Below are 16,517 nucleotides of genomic sequence, written 5' to 3'. Positions count from 1 at the left end.
TTAATAATTCTTAGTGGCTGGGTTAAATATGTTACATAGTACAAAGCATTCTTTAATCTATAGAGTGGTTTAAAGCTGTTTAAATTCTCTCTGAATATATATGGGTGTCTGCTCTGGAGTGACGCTTGTTTACAACTCCATGTAATTTGTGTTAATTCACAAAGACAAGGATTAGCCTGGATGAAGTCATCAGGAAGTGCTAAATTTTGTCAGTATTGGGCTAATAAAAAGATGTGTGGAAAAACAGAGGCCTTTTTTCCTTTTTGGAAGCCCCATTGCCTAGAAACCTTAAGCTATGACAGTTTGCAATTTCAGCAAACCTATATTTTGATATCATAGACACCATGAAATCTTGTTTGGGCCTCATTCAGTCTGAGTTTTTGGTTTTGTTTGTTGGTCTTTGTTTGGATTTTTTTTTTTTTTTTTGCATTGATCTTCTCCTGTGGGACATTGTTAATGAGAGCAATTGGCTAGTACATAGAGTGTACGGATTTTTCTAAAATGGGCTGTAGTTGTAGGCAGGTGAGAATTGCTTTTTTTGGTCCCAGAAGTGGGACTAAATGGATGAGACTGCATGAATTGATGCCGTGAAACCTTGCCCCATCCTTGGGAAGTCAACCACCAATCAGTCAGTGCCACTGGCTCAGATCTGTGATCAGATTATTGCCATGAGAGAAATTACTGTGAGCTGTGTACCCTTATATGTTATCTTGCCTTCCATTATTTTTCAGGGATTATTTTTATTTAGTTTTTTTTTCTCTGTGGTCTGTTAGTGACTCATTTTCCATGAGTTGCCTAAACCAACCTGTCAATTGCTCACTGCTCTGAGAGTGAATATTGTCAGTAATCTCACAGTACCCAAAAGTCTCATAGTGATTGTTGAGGTTTTTTCCTTCAGTGCTGGACACTGAGTATATTCTTGGTCAGATGTTGCCAGAACAGAAGATTGTAGGAAACCATGATAAATAGGCCTAATTCAGTTTCTTGCTTGCATGCTGCAGGAGGTCTTACTGCAGCAGCTTTGTGTGGATATTTGTTCTATTTGGAGAATATAGTTCCTTTCTTATGAAAATTGGAAAGGAGAATTGGAAGGAGATTATCTTGAGTTAAATAGGATATTATACAGCTTCCAAAGGCTTGCCAGGGGAGGGTTCAAAACCAAAACTGGTGGTAATGATGTTTGTGTTGCACTCTGGTGATGGTAAGCAGGACCATGTCCTCCAGCTGGTGTTGTAAAACCAGCCGACTTTGGGAACATTGGCTGGGTTAGCTCAGTGTGGTCAGTTACTGGAACTGGATCTGGAGGAAAAGCTGTGGTGCCTCCTTGCTCATGCCTCATAGTTTGCAGCAGCATCCTTTATTTTGTTGTCATCTTTACTGCAGAGTAAATGAAAATTTTCCTTGTCTAGTAAACATTCCTGTAGCAACTGTGTTCATTTAATACTGTCTTAAACAGTGACTGTCTACTAGGGTCTTATGTACCAAGATTTAAAATGCTCCATTAGTGTTGTATTTAAAACTTGATGTTTTCCACTCCTTTCCTTCAGTGCACCGATGCCTTATCTAATTGGCGTCCACTTAAGCTTGATAGAGGTAAGTTTACTGTCCTCTTCAGTGTACTGGGAAGCATGAGGTGTGTGTGCCATAAAAAAATTGTAATGGAAATGTTTTAGAAAAAATCCCTCTATTTTAGCATGCAGAATTACAAAATTTAAGCTTCATATGCTATACTAAGTAAAAAATATCACTCATTGAAATCTTAATTTTGAAGTATTTTATGAAGACATGTAGCTCTACATCATGATTTTCTCTGTCTTATTAATAGCTTAGTGGGAGCTATTTTCCTGCCTTTTAGCACTTTAGCAACAGATCTCCCCAATAATGAGGAAAAAATTATTTTTCAGGAACAGGTAAAATTTATTTTGGGATCACTGTCACTCAGATTTCAGCGTTACAGTGATTTCCTAGATAATATATGTTCCTGTCCCTCTGAAAACTTGAATCTAACCTACATCCCATTACATTTCTAGCTATTAACTTAGTATTTTTTGCCAAAAAACAAGAGGTGGCTTTTACAGATTTGAACATAAAGCAACACAGTAGAACTCAGCTGACTGGTACATTATAGCTGGGTAAGAAATAGTTTTGCCTTTTTCCATAACCATTTGATTATGCTGTGGAGCCTACATGTGCCATCTGATTATCATGCAGAGTAGATAATTGATTTGGGAACATTATTTGATTTGCACTTCTGCTAAAGCAGTTTCTAAGGATCAATTTACATCTGCTAAGGTGATGGGGTGGGTTCTTCTCTGAGCCACCAGCACTTTTGTTTTTCCAAAAAAAGGCCTTCTATATCATCTACACTTCTCAACTCCAGGCGCAGCCTTCTGTGCTCCCAAATCATTATGACCTGCATACATCAGTTGTAATATCTTGATTAGGATGCTTTTTCTTATTCAATAAGGAAATAATGGAACTGAAAGATCTGCCCTTAAAAAAAGATGTCAGTTCCTTCAGGAATTATTTCCTACACTGCATTATTATGTATTATTGTAGGGCCATATAGAAAAGAGTTCTATCCCTTTTTCCTGAAAGGAACAAATTACTTAATTCTTAGCTGCTAGCCAAGCACACTGATGAAAAAGCATTTTATCCATTCTTCTGTGGTAATAGTAGGCATCACATGCTTGGTACTTACATAAATCTGCAAATAATTGAACTTTTTTTCTGGTTTTCATCTGATTATATGATTAATATCCTATCTGATTTTCACAAATATGAGAGAATGAAATGTTGTTACAATATATGTGTAGTTCCAATATATATTTATCCAATATATTTAACTGCATTCTCTATAAATTCCTCTCAGAGATTATTAATATAACCTTAGTGTTTGAAAAATAGGAAGTATTTTTAAAAGCTACTTTGAATGCTGTATCTAATTCCCAGATTCTACATCTAAAGCTCCAACTGTTTTTTGCCATTACTGTCCTTTGTATAAAATCATCATTTGTAATTTAGCACAGTATAAGGAAAATGTACTTCAGGAGGACGCCGTAGTAAATTGTTTTTCGAGTATTTTTTTTTTCTTCCTAACAGAGAGTAAAAAATAGATCACTGGAGGATGTGGTTTTGCTAAATGTTGACACAAACACTCTAGAAACCCCTTTTAATGACCTGAACAACCTACCTGGTGAAGTGGTGAGTCTTAGACATTTCATTCTTTCTTATATAGGTGCTTGAATTACTCATAATTATTTTTGCCTCGTTTTGCTAACTGCTGTAAAAGGAGTAAGGGGGTGAAAAAGCACCTAGTGCAGACCCCTACATTTGAGATTTTTACCTTTTTGACAGCTGAGGAGACATTGAATGGAACATCATATTCCTTATTGTAAAAGTAGGATCATAATTATAAAGCTAGCTGCATTCATTAGGCAGAGCTGCTTTAAACGCAAGAGTCTCTTCATCTCATCTTAATCATTATATTACAAAGTAGGCATTTCTGTCTGCCTAGTGGCATGTCTTGCAAAAGAACCAGAGAGTTTTTGAAGGCAAAAAGAAGAAGGGGGCCAATTATCGGCTTCTGCTTCTCTGCCACCTGCCAGCGCTTTCCTTTTAATTAATGATCTGATGGCACTGGTCAATATAATAAGAAATGCTTGTACAGTTGGGGTCAGAAAATTCAGGCTTTGATCTTCTTCAACTTTGTGAAACATTTATTTGTTTTCTCTAAATTATTTCAGTTTTATTTTAATCTCTTCTATCCTGCTGAGGGCTGCGTGAATGAAAACCTATACTGTTTGTCATTTGCTTTGGCAGAGCAAAGACTGCTTACTTAGAATTCTATTTGTAAATTAAACTGCAAACCCAGTTTGTCATAAAAGACATCTGATCCTTTTGAAATGACGAAAGCTGTCTTTTGTCTGTAAAGGATGATAAATTAAGTGCCAGTTCTTTCTGGACTTTGATCTTGCAGAGGGTGCCCCCCTGCTTTTTTTTGCCTTTTTTTTTCTTTTTTTATTGCCTATAGGAGAACATCCTCTGTATATCATTTTAAACAGTCACAAAATTCACTTATCTTGTTTTTCCCAGTAGAGCTCTAAAAGAATATAATTGTGAAACCACTGTTTTCATTATTCAATTAAAGATGCACAAGCTGTCACAAATAGTTGTCAAGACAAAGAATTTTATATCAAAATATGAAATCAAAGAGTTACATTTTCTGAAATTGTAAATCATAAAATACCCCTGTCATAATCAAAGTAAGATCCTATTGTGGCATACTGTGTCTTTTGTTACTGTTGATAATTTGTATATATATTTAGTACAATGGAAGTCAAACTCTTGATGATAGCATTTGTGACACTGCCCTTTGATTTTAATGATCTAAAAATAAGTCTAAACATTTTTATAGATCACCTGGTCAGTCTTTGGACTCTGTATCAACTGTAGTTCAGAGATGTAAAAGACTATAAAATTACTATGATGTTCTGTGGTTTACGTTAGTGTATTTATTATTAAATTGGTATATTTTTGTGATGTTTTGTGATTTACATATGCATGGATACAAGCACAAATATAAATACAGTAACTTTGACTGTACTCTGTCATTTGAGAGTATAACAAGTAAAGAAAGAGCCATTTCCTGGTGTGTCAGGAGCTTTAACTGGACTTCCACTGAGTGAACAGGGTCGATGTTATAATGTCATGAAGGCCTGCATGCTGAATAATAGCTGGATGTGGAATTGAGAATTAGGCATCATATTCCATGACATACTGGAGTTACAGCTGGAGGTCCTTTGAACAGCCAAAATGGATCTTTGTGCCATAAGAGCCACTTGTCATGTGTTTTACAGGTGCATATAAAAATGATCTCTAAATAAGCAGACTAGCATAAAGGAAATAGGGCTACAGATCTGACTGCTTCTAGAAGTGTATTTTCTCCCAGAATACATGCATGTTATTACTGCAAATCTTAATTTAGGTTATCCAAGCGTACAGTCTAGACTTATAACATTTTTTCCATATCTAATATAAAGCAAAAAAAGCCAGTGTTCTATGCAAAATATACTTGCAGAACTTGAGGGTTTTATACTGAAGTTTTTAATTTGAATAGTCCCATCTCTTACTTCACTTCAATCCGTAAGGCACTTTAAATATTTTGATGGAATGTATATACAATTTTAATTGGAAAACCTGGAAACAAAAGGCACAGGGCTGTGTTTGGTTCATAAGGTGACAAAATGCTTGTCCTCCTTTTGCATTCATGAGGGGCAGTGCAGCTGCTGACATCTTGGGGAAAAGTGTAAGACACAGGAGTGTAGAGTCAAAATGGTAAGTCAGGCTTCAAACATTAAAGGGAACGTCAGAGATACATGTGTGAAACATTTTAACTTATATAGAAAAACCTCATAAGTGTACATACAAAAGTAGTAAAACTTCTGATGAAAAAATATAATGAGTACCTCTGAAAGGCATTAAAACAGAATGAAGAACTGAAAATATAAAAGAAGTTGTAGTCTTACTGTCCCTTTCAAAAATTGGTTCCAGGTTGGTTTACAGCCTAACAAAAGAAATGCAATATTTTCCAAGTTTTTTAAAATTGTTTCTTGTGTCCAGAGGGAACAGAGTAATTATTTTCTTGATCAATAAGCCTGATGATGTCCTCACAGCATAGGCATTTAATGGTTTACCCTTGTATACACGCTCTGATCGTGAATTTTTTCAGGATAAATTTAAGATTGAAAGAAACATTATTCTATGGCATTGTCTAATAAACTGTATAATAAATTAACTGACATTTAAAGGCATTTTTAAATCATTCACTTAAGCATTTAAATTATAGGTACAGGCTAGATGAGTTTCCATGCATGTGAACTCTATTATTCTGTCAGACTGACCAGTGGTCTTGACTGTTCAAAGGTCAGTGGTCACAGTTGTCCTGAATTACCAGTCCTTTTTTCATGGGGACCCTCTGCTGTGTTGCATGCTGTAATCTTCTTAATGGCTTCATTCCAATATTCACACATAATATTTTAGATTTATTGACTGTTAGAAATACTACCATGCCAGTAGCAGTTCCGCTACTCCTAAGGTATTTAAAATTGGGAGAATAAATCAGGGCAAGACTTTCAGGAATCCTTTGTTTTCTTGGAAGGGGGAAAGCCCCTCTTTTTTCACTTTTCTGACAAGAAAGCTTGTTTTTAAATTTCATCATTTCGCTGTGAATTTGTCTATTATTTTTTAATTAAAAAAAAAAAAAAGAAAAGGAGCTACTTCTGTGGGAGTAAATTTCCTAATATAATAATACTGAGATCACAACTTTAATAATATAAGGCACTAGAAGAACACACGTGACCATAGACTGAAATTTATAAATTTTGGGCCTGACCCTGCAATACCTGCTTGCACTTAACTCTGACATAAAGACTTCTCCTTTGCTCAGATGTGAACACTTTCCCAAACAGCTTCCAGAATTGACAGCATCACCTCTAGCAACAAAGTCTTCATGACTTGAAATCATAGACTGAGCAGAACTTTTATAAATATGATCTTCAGAAGACAACAGACTTGATAGTCTTTTAACTACTTCTGTGCTGGTTAAATATTGTCAACTGCAAAAGCTACAGAGCTGTTAAAAGATGTGCAGTGTTTGTACTGCCTGGTACCTACACACTGTGATGCAGTACAGAATGTAAACTGGACTTCAGAGATTTAGTTTTGAGATTCCTAAATTTAGAGGATTTTAACACCATAAATTTGGCATATGAACATTACTGTTCTAAAAGTAGCGCAAAATATTGGTTACTTTATGCAGCGATTATTTGGAGTACAAATTATTTTGTAAGATACGATGATTAATGGTATTATAAAGAAATTAAAGTCACTGTATAACAGTACAATTAAAAAGATTTTTTGCAAAATATAAATAGCATAATTAATGATGTTTTTTTTCTGTAAGATAGTATACAAAAATATATTTAGAAACTCAGCAGTCAGCAGTGCTTGCAGTGTTATGAAATGACTATTTATTGTGAACTTAGAGTTGAGATTCTGTTGAACCTTGATAGAGTTTAAGAAGCTAGCATATGAGATTGAAAAGTACAGCTAGTTTTGAAAACATTTGCATTTAAGTAGCTGTTTTTGACTAAATAAGGAAATTTTTAGTTAATGCTGGAGGTCTCCCTGAGATGCCTAATCCTCTGTGTATAGATAATATTCAAATACACAGAAGCCCTTTACTAGAAATGGTAATTTAAATATCAGACTCTGGTTTGTTTTGAGGTTTTTGTTTTGTTCCTTTTCTCTGTGATCTCCTCTTACTTTCTTGTTTTTGAGTGACCTTCTACTTACCTTTGTAGTGGTATCATCTGATGGAGAACAGCAAAAAGTAGTTTAAAACATAAGAAGTGTTGCTAATACCAGAGAAATAACTGGATATATTTTTTCAGAGATCTAATAGTCCTTCAAAACTCCAGTGTATGGTTCTGTATTTCTCAGATAACAAACAAATGCAAACATAATTCTTCTGTATGTGTTTAAATTTATATATAAGTCTTCTATTCACATGGATATTGAAGAGATATTAGTCATGTTTTCTGTCTATCAGATATTTAGATTTTAGGAGATCTAGAAAGGATGTATGGGTAACCATTTAAATAAATTACACTTTTTGCTTCAATGACCAACACAGTGTGTTTCTGCATTTTAGATACACTTAATTACACATCAGTCTCATCTGTATCTTTGAAAAACTACTGTATTGATTTAGACCTTCCTGAAGTTCTGATTGCTCTTCACTGGCAGTGTTTATCTGTCCAATGAAGTCACCTTCCTATGAGAAGCTGTTGCTAGGAGAAGATAAAAACAGTTTGCTTCTAGTGTAAATTAATAATACAATTTCTGCAGTGGATCACTAGTGTCTTTCAGAAATAAATTTTAACAGCATTCTAACCCCTGCAGTTTGTTTCTTGCAGTTCTTTATTTTTAAACTTCATGAAAGTCTATTTCTGCAAGAGAGATACAAAAGAAAAAAGGATGAGTGTTCTGAATAATAGTTAGGTAAATGGGTTAAAATATAAAATATGAAATATAAATGAGGAAAAGATTTTGATACAGATGCTGCTTGCTGTTTTTTTTTTGGTTAGTGTCAGAATTGTGTAATTTCAAAATAATTTCAAGTGCGGTTAGTGGTGTCACCCAAAGGGGTCTCACATTTCCTTGGTTTGAGGTGCATGGATGTAAGCAATCACAATCCTGCTGTGTACCAGGTCCTTCCCAGGAGATCAGTGCACACTGTCTCTTACCTGTGCCTGCTATCCTGGCTGTAATAACTGCATTGTCACTCTGGCTTTGATTCACATGTGGAACTGGGAGAATTTGCCATCAGCCTACCCAAGTGTGGCTGGGGTGAGCCCTGACTAAGCACTGTCCTGTTCTTGTGTGTTCACTGGCCTCAGCTTGGAGGATGCCATGGCAGGTCCCAGGGGCACTTTGGGGTCCCCAGCCAGGGTCCTGCAGGGGACAGCAGGCACATCAGGGCTGTGCTCACACACAGCTGTGGCTCCCGTGATCTCTGCAGGCTTCTTCTTGAGAGCACCCTGCTCCTGGTTCTTCTGCGGATAAATCTGATGGAGCTCTTCTCGCCTTTAAGCATTGCCCCCTGAGAGAAGCAGGAGTTGGAGGAGCTTTCTTTGAACTCTGGCATGGTCTTTCTGAGGCTCAAGCTCTCTCCAGGACAGCACACAAAGATGTGTGTCTGTCTAGAGTGCCTCTCAGCCCATTGGAGAGTCTTAATATTGCTGCGCTAATAACACACCAGCAGAGCAGGAGATTGGTTGTTTTCTGCTGTTCTTTTTAGCACATTTTTTGCCTAAAGCATCCTGTTAATCAAATTTACAGTAGGGTGCTTAGGGTATGCCTGAACTGAGAAAATTAGAAAATACCTTTTTCATTCATGTTCCTCATTTGGTCATGTAATCCCTCTGCTCTGCATTATCTTTACCCTCCCTCTTCTCTTAACCTGTCCTATCATCTGCCATAATTTCCCCTAATTGTAAGGTACAATTTAGAAGAATGTAGATTTGAAAGAGTCTAGAAATTTTTTTGCATTTTACCTCCCTTACATTGAGAAGATGCTTTGCCTGTCTTGACAGAGACAAAATGTTAACGGTGACAGTTCTTGTTGAATTAATGTTATTGCTTTTATTTTAGTCAAATTGTGCTACTGTCTATATGCAGGTCTTCCTTGTATGCATTTATTTTCCCCACTATGAAATCTTATATTTTACTACTTTAAAATAATCGTACAATACAGAACAAAAGAAAAAAAAATCAAACCACAAAACCAAGACATGCATTTATTTTTTCAACCTTGAACTTCTTAACTGGTTTTTGTACTTGGACTTGTACTGTTTTTTTTTCCTTTTGAGGTGTAAGGCAAGAACGTAAATGAGCCTTGGTGTGTGCTTTCCATGGGCTAAACGAATCAGGCTCAAAACTTTTATCTAGATCTGTGGAGCTTGGATATAAATTGAAAAGATCACAGCTATGGGGAAAAGACCTATACTGTAAAGGCCTTTCTGCATAGATTATGAACATCATAACTCAATAATTTTTTTTTTCAAACTATAGTTATAATTGGACCCAATGGGGGTCTCTCTCTTTGATCAGATCACAGTAACTGTGACTTTACACTGGAAAATGTCACTACTGTGAAGGTTTATCACCTGTAGAGCTGGTCTTTTCTCTGATGCCATGTTCAGTTCTCATTAGCATTATTCAAAGTTTAGTTGTTAATTAGGTTGACACTTCAATTACAATCATCATCTACAAGAGCAGTCAGGACTGCTTGCATAAAGAAACAAAAAGATATTCATTCTTGCATATATTTCCAAAAGAATGAAAGCTGTTTTGGTGATAAGTTTGTATTTATAATATTCCTTTTAAATAGTAACTCAGAGTGTTCCTTCATTTAGAGACTTAAATAATGCCCTGTTGTGGAACATTGCAATACAAAGGGATGTAGAAATGTGTATTCTGTGTAAGTAAAGTTGACTTATTTTCCGGGTGTCCCTCATGATAGAAATTAGGAGAGTACAGGCTATATGTGGGTAAAATTCCACATATCTTGTAATAATTCCAGAATTATATGATTTTCCTCCAAAATATGTTGAAGCAGCAGTTATTAAATTAAAACTTCCCCCCGTTTCTTTTTTTCTTTTTCTCTAATTCTGTCTAACCAGTGGTTGTTATTTGCCAAGTAAAAAACACAAACCTCTTTTAAAAAGTCAAGCACTGTAATCACAGTGGTCTTTTTTTCTTCTAAACTGCAGGCACTTCCTAATTGCTGGTTTTTTTTTTTTTTCCTTTCACATTTATCTTCAAGGACAATTCTGTAGGCTGTGTTACACTGAATTTACAAAAAACTTTTCTCAACTATTTGCCTGTGGTAGCAGGTACTCCCATGTTGCATGAGAAATTATATAAGATAGGAATTTGACCTAAAATAAGAGATACTCCTTGGCACTGACTAGTAAGTGACCATTAAGAATCCTTAAAAATAAACCTTCATAGCTTAAATAAAACAGATCCAACTGTCTACATTCAAGCAAGCAAATGCATATTATGCTGGAACAAAAATCTGCAATAAAGTGACTTGCATGCATTTTACTGTAAAATAATTAAGCATATTTATGTCAAGAGGCCTTGGGAAAAAAAGAGAGCATAAACCAATCTGCATTAGCACTCTACCATCATCCCCTGCCTTCATTTCAATTAACAGGCCAGCAGGTGCTCCTTGCAGTTAAAAAGATAAGCTATCAAGGAGGAGGATGAATTTTTGGCTGACCTATAGACACTATGGTTTGCCTGCTGATTGGGTTCATACCTCGCTGTACCAATTTCTGAGGTGTTAATTTAACTGTTCCACTCTGTCACGCAGGTCTCGGCCTTGAAAAATAAACTGAAAAAGCAGTCGACAGCCACGGGCGACGGAGTGGCCAAGGCCTTCCTTCGGGCACAGGCAGCACTCTTCGGATCCTACAGAGATGCACTGAGATACAAACCAGTAAGATGGCTGCCCTGTCGCCTTTTTCCTTGAATTTATAGGAGCAGGGTCTCAGTCTTTCAAGCAAAATGTGGAATGTTTTATGCCAGTCTGGAATAGTCTGTTTTAAATCTTACTCTGTGCTAAGGAATTGGAAGATACCACCATCTCTCGACAGTGAATTGAACTAAAAAATACTCATCCAAAGTCAGCTATTTTCTTGTTTGTATCAATTTTGTTATTTGTTAAGTATAAAATCAGCTTTTATTAGTGAAGCTGCTCACACACAGCTCACCTGGTTTAGTGTGGTGAAGAACTGAAGGGGCTGTGCCTTTCAGACTCCATCGTTTTTCCGGAGATTTTGCTGTGTTGGAGGGCAGAAGCTTCTTTCCTAGCAGAAACCAGATATGAGTCAAACATGCATCACTCCTATTATATACTTATTTTGATTACACATGGAAGACAGGAGAAATGAAAACTTATTTCATCTCATCAGAACCTCCGAATTTGTATTTTTCACATTTTGCTGGTATTCAGTTGAATAATGTTTTATGAGCTTTCATAATTTCTAAATAATGAGGTGACACATATTGAGTTGGAGATAAAGTAAGTTATCAGAAAAAATTTAGAGATTAATTTCATCCATCAGTCCAGATTATTTTTCTTGCAAACTACTGGTAGTGGTTGCTTTGATCAAATGCACTGAGATGACATTGAGTGAATCAGATTCTGAGGATTGGATGTTTGGTTGTCTGATGGATTTAGATAAATTCAGATTTGACAGGAGAAAATCATCCGCACTTGAAAATCATCCTCACTTTACAAGTTAGTAAAGCTGGTAGGTGTGTGGAGCATGGGTGGATATTTGTTTGGGGGTGGGAAGAGCGTTCTAAGGACCTGTGGTATTCCTTGATGGAAATGGATAGGATAGTTATTAATTCCAGAAGAGGGCTTTACTGGGAGGATCTTTAAAATACAGTTTGGCCCTTAGGTCTTCCTTCTCCCCAAGTGGTTCTCTTCCAGGCAGTCTTTTGTGCCATGGACATTTTGCAGAGGAGCTACAAAGCTGTGCCATTGGGAGCCACTGTTGTGGGAGGGCAGGTAACCCATGCAGGCATGCAGTCTCATGTACAGCTTTAGTTCACGTGTTGGTGTTTAGCAGCTCTCTTACAATATGGAAATTCCATTTGCATTTCATACAGAAAGGGCTGCACCTGTTCTAGAAATCGCTGGGTTTCAACACACTGCTTGCTTCAATAAAACAAATTCATTTCAACAATACAGATAGTTATCCTTTATTCCATAGTGCCATCACCTGAATGTAGTTCTCTCCTTAGTCTAAAGGTGAGGACACTAGTCCATGCCAACTCATGGCAGCTTGCAGTAAGAGCTGTTCAGTCAAAAAGTGTCTTTTGGACACTTAGGATATGTGCAAACAGAAGGATGTCAGTCTGCTTCTGTCCTTAGCTCTAGTCTGACCAGAAATAAGCTTCTGTCAGTCCTTTGTTTTGGTAAATGTGGAACTGAATGTGCAAGTTCTTTAGCAACCTGGTTAGCATCTCTTTTGAAATGAGCTCTCCTTTTAACTGGTTCCCATTTTATTTCAGTTAAGCTGTTGGCATATCTGAGATCTACATTTGTACTGTATTGGAAACCGTGCACTGTGCATCATTTCAACTGGCAAACATTTGTCAAAATGACCTTTGAAGTCTTTCTTTCTGCATTATTTTCTTGTGCAGATTTATGTGGTTTTGGCTCCGCTGATTGCATATAAGAAAGATATTTATGAAACCATTGTGGCCTGATTTTTTTTTTAAAGACAAGTTATTTCAAAATATCTTTGCAGGCAGAAGTCTGCTGGCAAATACTAGCATATCTTGGATTGATATCAAGTTGTTCAAAGACAAAGCATATTTAAAAATAAATAAAGCCCCCTTGTAACTGTTATTTTGAGCATTCACATAATCTTAACTAATTCAGTATTTCACAGAATTTTTATTGTGAAAGAAAAATTTACTTCACTCTGGATTAGTAGAAATTAAGAGGATTTTCACATGATTATTCACCTCATTCTCCATTTGCCTTTTCCTTTGTGAATTGGAAAGCTGAAAAAATCAAATCACATTTGGCTGTATTAGGAATATTTGTCAAGAGTCTCAAAGCTTGGTAACTGCTATTGCAAAGAAAATACTTCCCTTTGTTTTGGAGTCTGTGGTGCCAGGTCTAATAAGGTAATTTAAACCACAGCTACAGACCTAATTTACATTCTTTCAGGAACTCTAGTAGTATTTGTGTAGAAAGTTTGTAGGGGTAACACTTAAATAAAAATATTTTCCATATAGATTTGAAATACTCTTGCTATAAATAAACTTATATTTTCAAAATCAAGAACTAAGGTGTTTTGGGGTACAGTTCTGAGGATCAAAAATCTCTTGGTGAAAAATAAAATAATGTATTTGGACATTTATCAATTGCTTTAAAGTTGAAAAATATGTCTAAGTGAACTATTTTCCTTGCAACAGTGTGTCCTGTATGATTTCAACTTGAAACATGAAACAACTGTCATTAATATTCACTTTGAGTAAAGAACAGCTTTAATAGTGTCTGTACTCATCCAACACTTCACTCCAAACGCTGTTCATCACACTGAACACTCATTCTGTGCAACTGTTTGTTTGCAGCACAGGACAGATTCTCCCCGGTATAGCAATATGTCTTGGACAAACGTCTAGCAATTATTGAAAAAAATGATTGGTGAAAGGCAAAATGGGAATCTTCAGGGGTCTTGCAGAGAGTTCGTGGGCCTCCAAAGGACCATATGGAAAATCTGACTACTCCAATACAGACAGGAAATATGACATGTAATAGAGAAAGTTTATAATAATTTTTGTGCATATTAAATGATAATGAAACACTTAATCCAGTAAAAGAAGAAATAGCTGGTTTTTCTGATTTAATAATTACTAAATTAACCTGTCACATTGATATAACTGTTAAGAGTACTTTTTAATATGCTACACTTTACATTAGCAAATATTGTGTAGTAGGAGTGTATCTGTAAAGCAAAGCAGCCCAGCTAGTGCTAAGGACCTGACATTCACACAGTGTCCATTTCTGCCTTCACTGGGGTTCTGGTTCTAGTCTGGTGTTGAATGCTGAATACCCATGACTAGCTGGAACTCTGCTTTGGTTTAATCCAGAAGGAATCCACCTCACACATGGTTTGTGGGGATGATTGAAAAAATTTCTTTAGTGTCATTTGGTAAATGACCTAAAAATAATCCAGAAAAAAGTATAATTAATGGAATGGTGAGTTGTAGTGGTTTTGTATGTGGTCTCCTTCACATAAAGGGCTGCAATCCATTTTGAGATATTGTTTACTTTGAGTGCCCACAACTTAGCCTTGAACGTTGTGTTGCTCCTAATTTCTTTGAGTAGTCCAAAGAAATTTGCGGATTTCTCCTGTATAATACTGCATGTTCCATGTTTCAGAATTGAAGGCATAAGTGGGACATAGACACAAATAGGGCAGTTGTGAAGTTTGTGTCATTTTGCTATCGGGTTATGTGTGATGTGTTTTTCCCAGCTATTTTACTTTACGCCTTCTTCCTGCGTGTACATGGGCAGAAGAAGGCAAAGGCTAGTACATGTTTTTCATAAATCATATGCAATATGGTCAGTTAATAAAATAATATGTGACATAAAGAATTCTTTAAAAGAATTCTGTCTGGAGAGGGAGTGGTAGATAAGAGAACAGAGAAGGAGTAGAAAAATACCGAATATAAGAATATTTACAATGATAGAGTGTAATTTCCCCTCTTTTGGGGATAAAGGCCTTGAAGCTCTGGATCTTAAAAGAAATAAAACCAGAACAGCTTTGTTTCAAGTTGTGATGGCTTTGACATCACTCATCAGAAATGAAATGAAGAGCAAAGGCTGCTGGCTTGCTCTGGAATGCTCAGCAGTAGGAGTTCAGGGAGGGAATAGGAGATAACCAGGATAACCTTCATGGTGAAGATGGCACAGCCTGTCTGACCTCTCTTTAATTGATTGTTAACGGGATGCTTTAGGCCAGTACTGACAAGCAGTGACATCAGATGTTGTATTCAATTACAATGAATCAGAATAATACAAAAAAATAAGTAAAATTATTATTGGAAAAAATTATTCAGAATACACCTGAATTATTTGAGGATGAGGAGATAGTAAATGATTATAATTGAATTTCAAAATTGCAGATATCTCTTGCAGTGGGCATTGAGTTGTTTACCTTTGCCCCAAGAGTTAGGTATAAAAAGTACAGCAGGATACAGTAATGAAATGGCAGAACATCATTGGTGTTTAAATCCAGAAACACCCTTTGTAATACCTGTTATGCCTATTTATTTGAATTCTATAAGAATTCTATTTCACATGTTGAAAACCATATTGGTTCTTTTGTGTCAAGGACTGTTACTGGTCTTTTTCTGAATGTAGTTACTGTGCTAAGAGGAGTTGGTTTTCGGTATAGTTTAACTGTAAGAAATATCAGTATGTCTGAATCTTGTTGGGTTTTTTGGCTGATTGCAAAAAATTTACAAATTTTGGAAAAATTTATTTGTAAATTATCGCAGGCACATGCTCAGTTACCCCTTGGCCATTATGTCTGAATGTTATGACAGAAATTTTTAAGAAGAGGAATTTTAATATCAAAATGAAATTATATTAATTGTTGCAATAGAACTAATAGTTGGGATGAGTCATGCTAGAGTGAGGCAATTTTTTCTGCAATAAAAAAGTATTTTTACTTCTTGTTCAAGTTAAATATCGCTAGATTTAGAAAGCACAAACACACCTTCTAATCTAGGGGTTTTTCATTCCTTTTAAAATGATCACACTGGTTTAGCTCAGTTTTCATGTTCCATTGAGGTCTGTATAAATAGCTTGCTTAAAATGTGAATGTAGCTTAGACTCAGAAATTCCTGCTGTGTGTGGCAAGCTATGAAAGGGGAAGAAAATTCTATAGCAACTGTTGTTAGAAGGACAGATATCATGTTTGGGCATAGATTGTTTGGTGTGAGTATTAGCTGTCTACTTTTCAGTACAGAGTCCCCACTGGGCTTAGATCGAACTTGTTTTGAAAGTACATTGTAGATCAATACAACAGGGGCCAGCTGATGGCTGAGCAGTTAAATATCAGTGCAGCATTCCTCCAAAACTCTGGTTCTAAAGGTAGTCAGCTGTATTTGCTGAAACAGGAATGGTACAAGCTTTATGTATGAAAACATTGAGAGCTAGGTTTGTTTATAGTAATTCAATAATTCACTTGTTAAATAGTGCTTCAAAAAGCTTTGTGTTTGCAAGTAATGATCTTGAAGATTTGGAAAACAATTTTGTTGGTGAGAACCTTGAACAAATAAAAGAGCTAGGAGTTAATAGTGTTATTAAATGCAATTTCATTAAAGTTACCACAGATAGCCTGAGAAAG

At 36.0% G+C, this 16,517-nt stretch overlaps 1 protein-coding gene across 2 annotated transcripts in view; it reads left to right on the top strand.

The window, feature by feature from the left end:
• The window catches only part of DENND1B (DENN domain containing 1B), a 150,675-nt gene that overhangs the window by 97,811 nt on the left and 36,347 nt on the right, over positions 1-16,517 (top strand). For both annotated transcript variants that reach the window (XM_058030591.1, XM_058030590.1), the window contains 3 exons: positions 1,548-1,593; positions 3,103-3,204; positions 10,946-11,071. In XM_058030591.1, the coding sequence (XP_057886574.1) occupies positions 1,548-1,593; positions 3,103-3,204; positions 10,946-11,071 (274 nt within the window). The remainder of the gene's footprint in view (positions 1-1,547; positions 1,594-3,102; positions 3,205-10,945; positions 11,072-16,517) is intronic.

The sequence above is a fragment of the Melospiza georgiana genome, chromosome 9, assembly GCF_028018845.1.
Source record: "Melospiza georgiana isolate bMelGeo1 chromosome 9, bMelGeo1.pri, whole genome shotgun sequence".
Classification (NCBI taxonomy): Eukaryota; Metazoa; Chordata; class Aves; order Passeriformes; family Passerellidae; genus Melospiza; species Melospiza georgiana.
The sequence above is the reverse complement of the archived record's forward strand: the minus strand, read 5'-3'. Positions and strand labels throughout refer to the sequence as shown.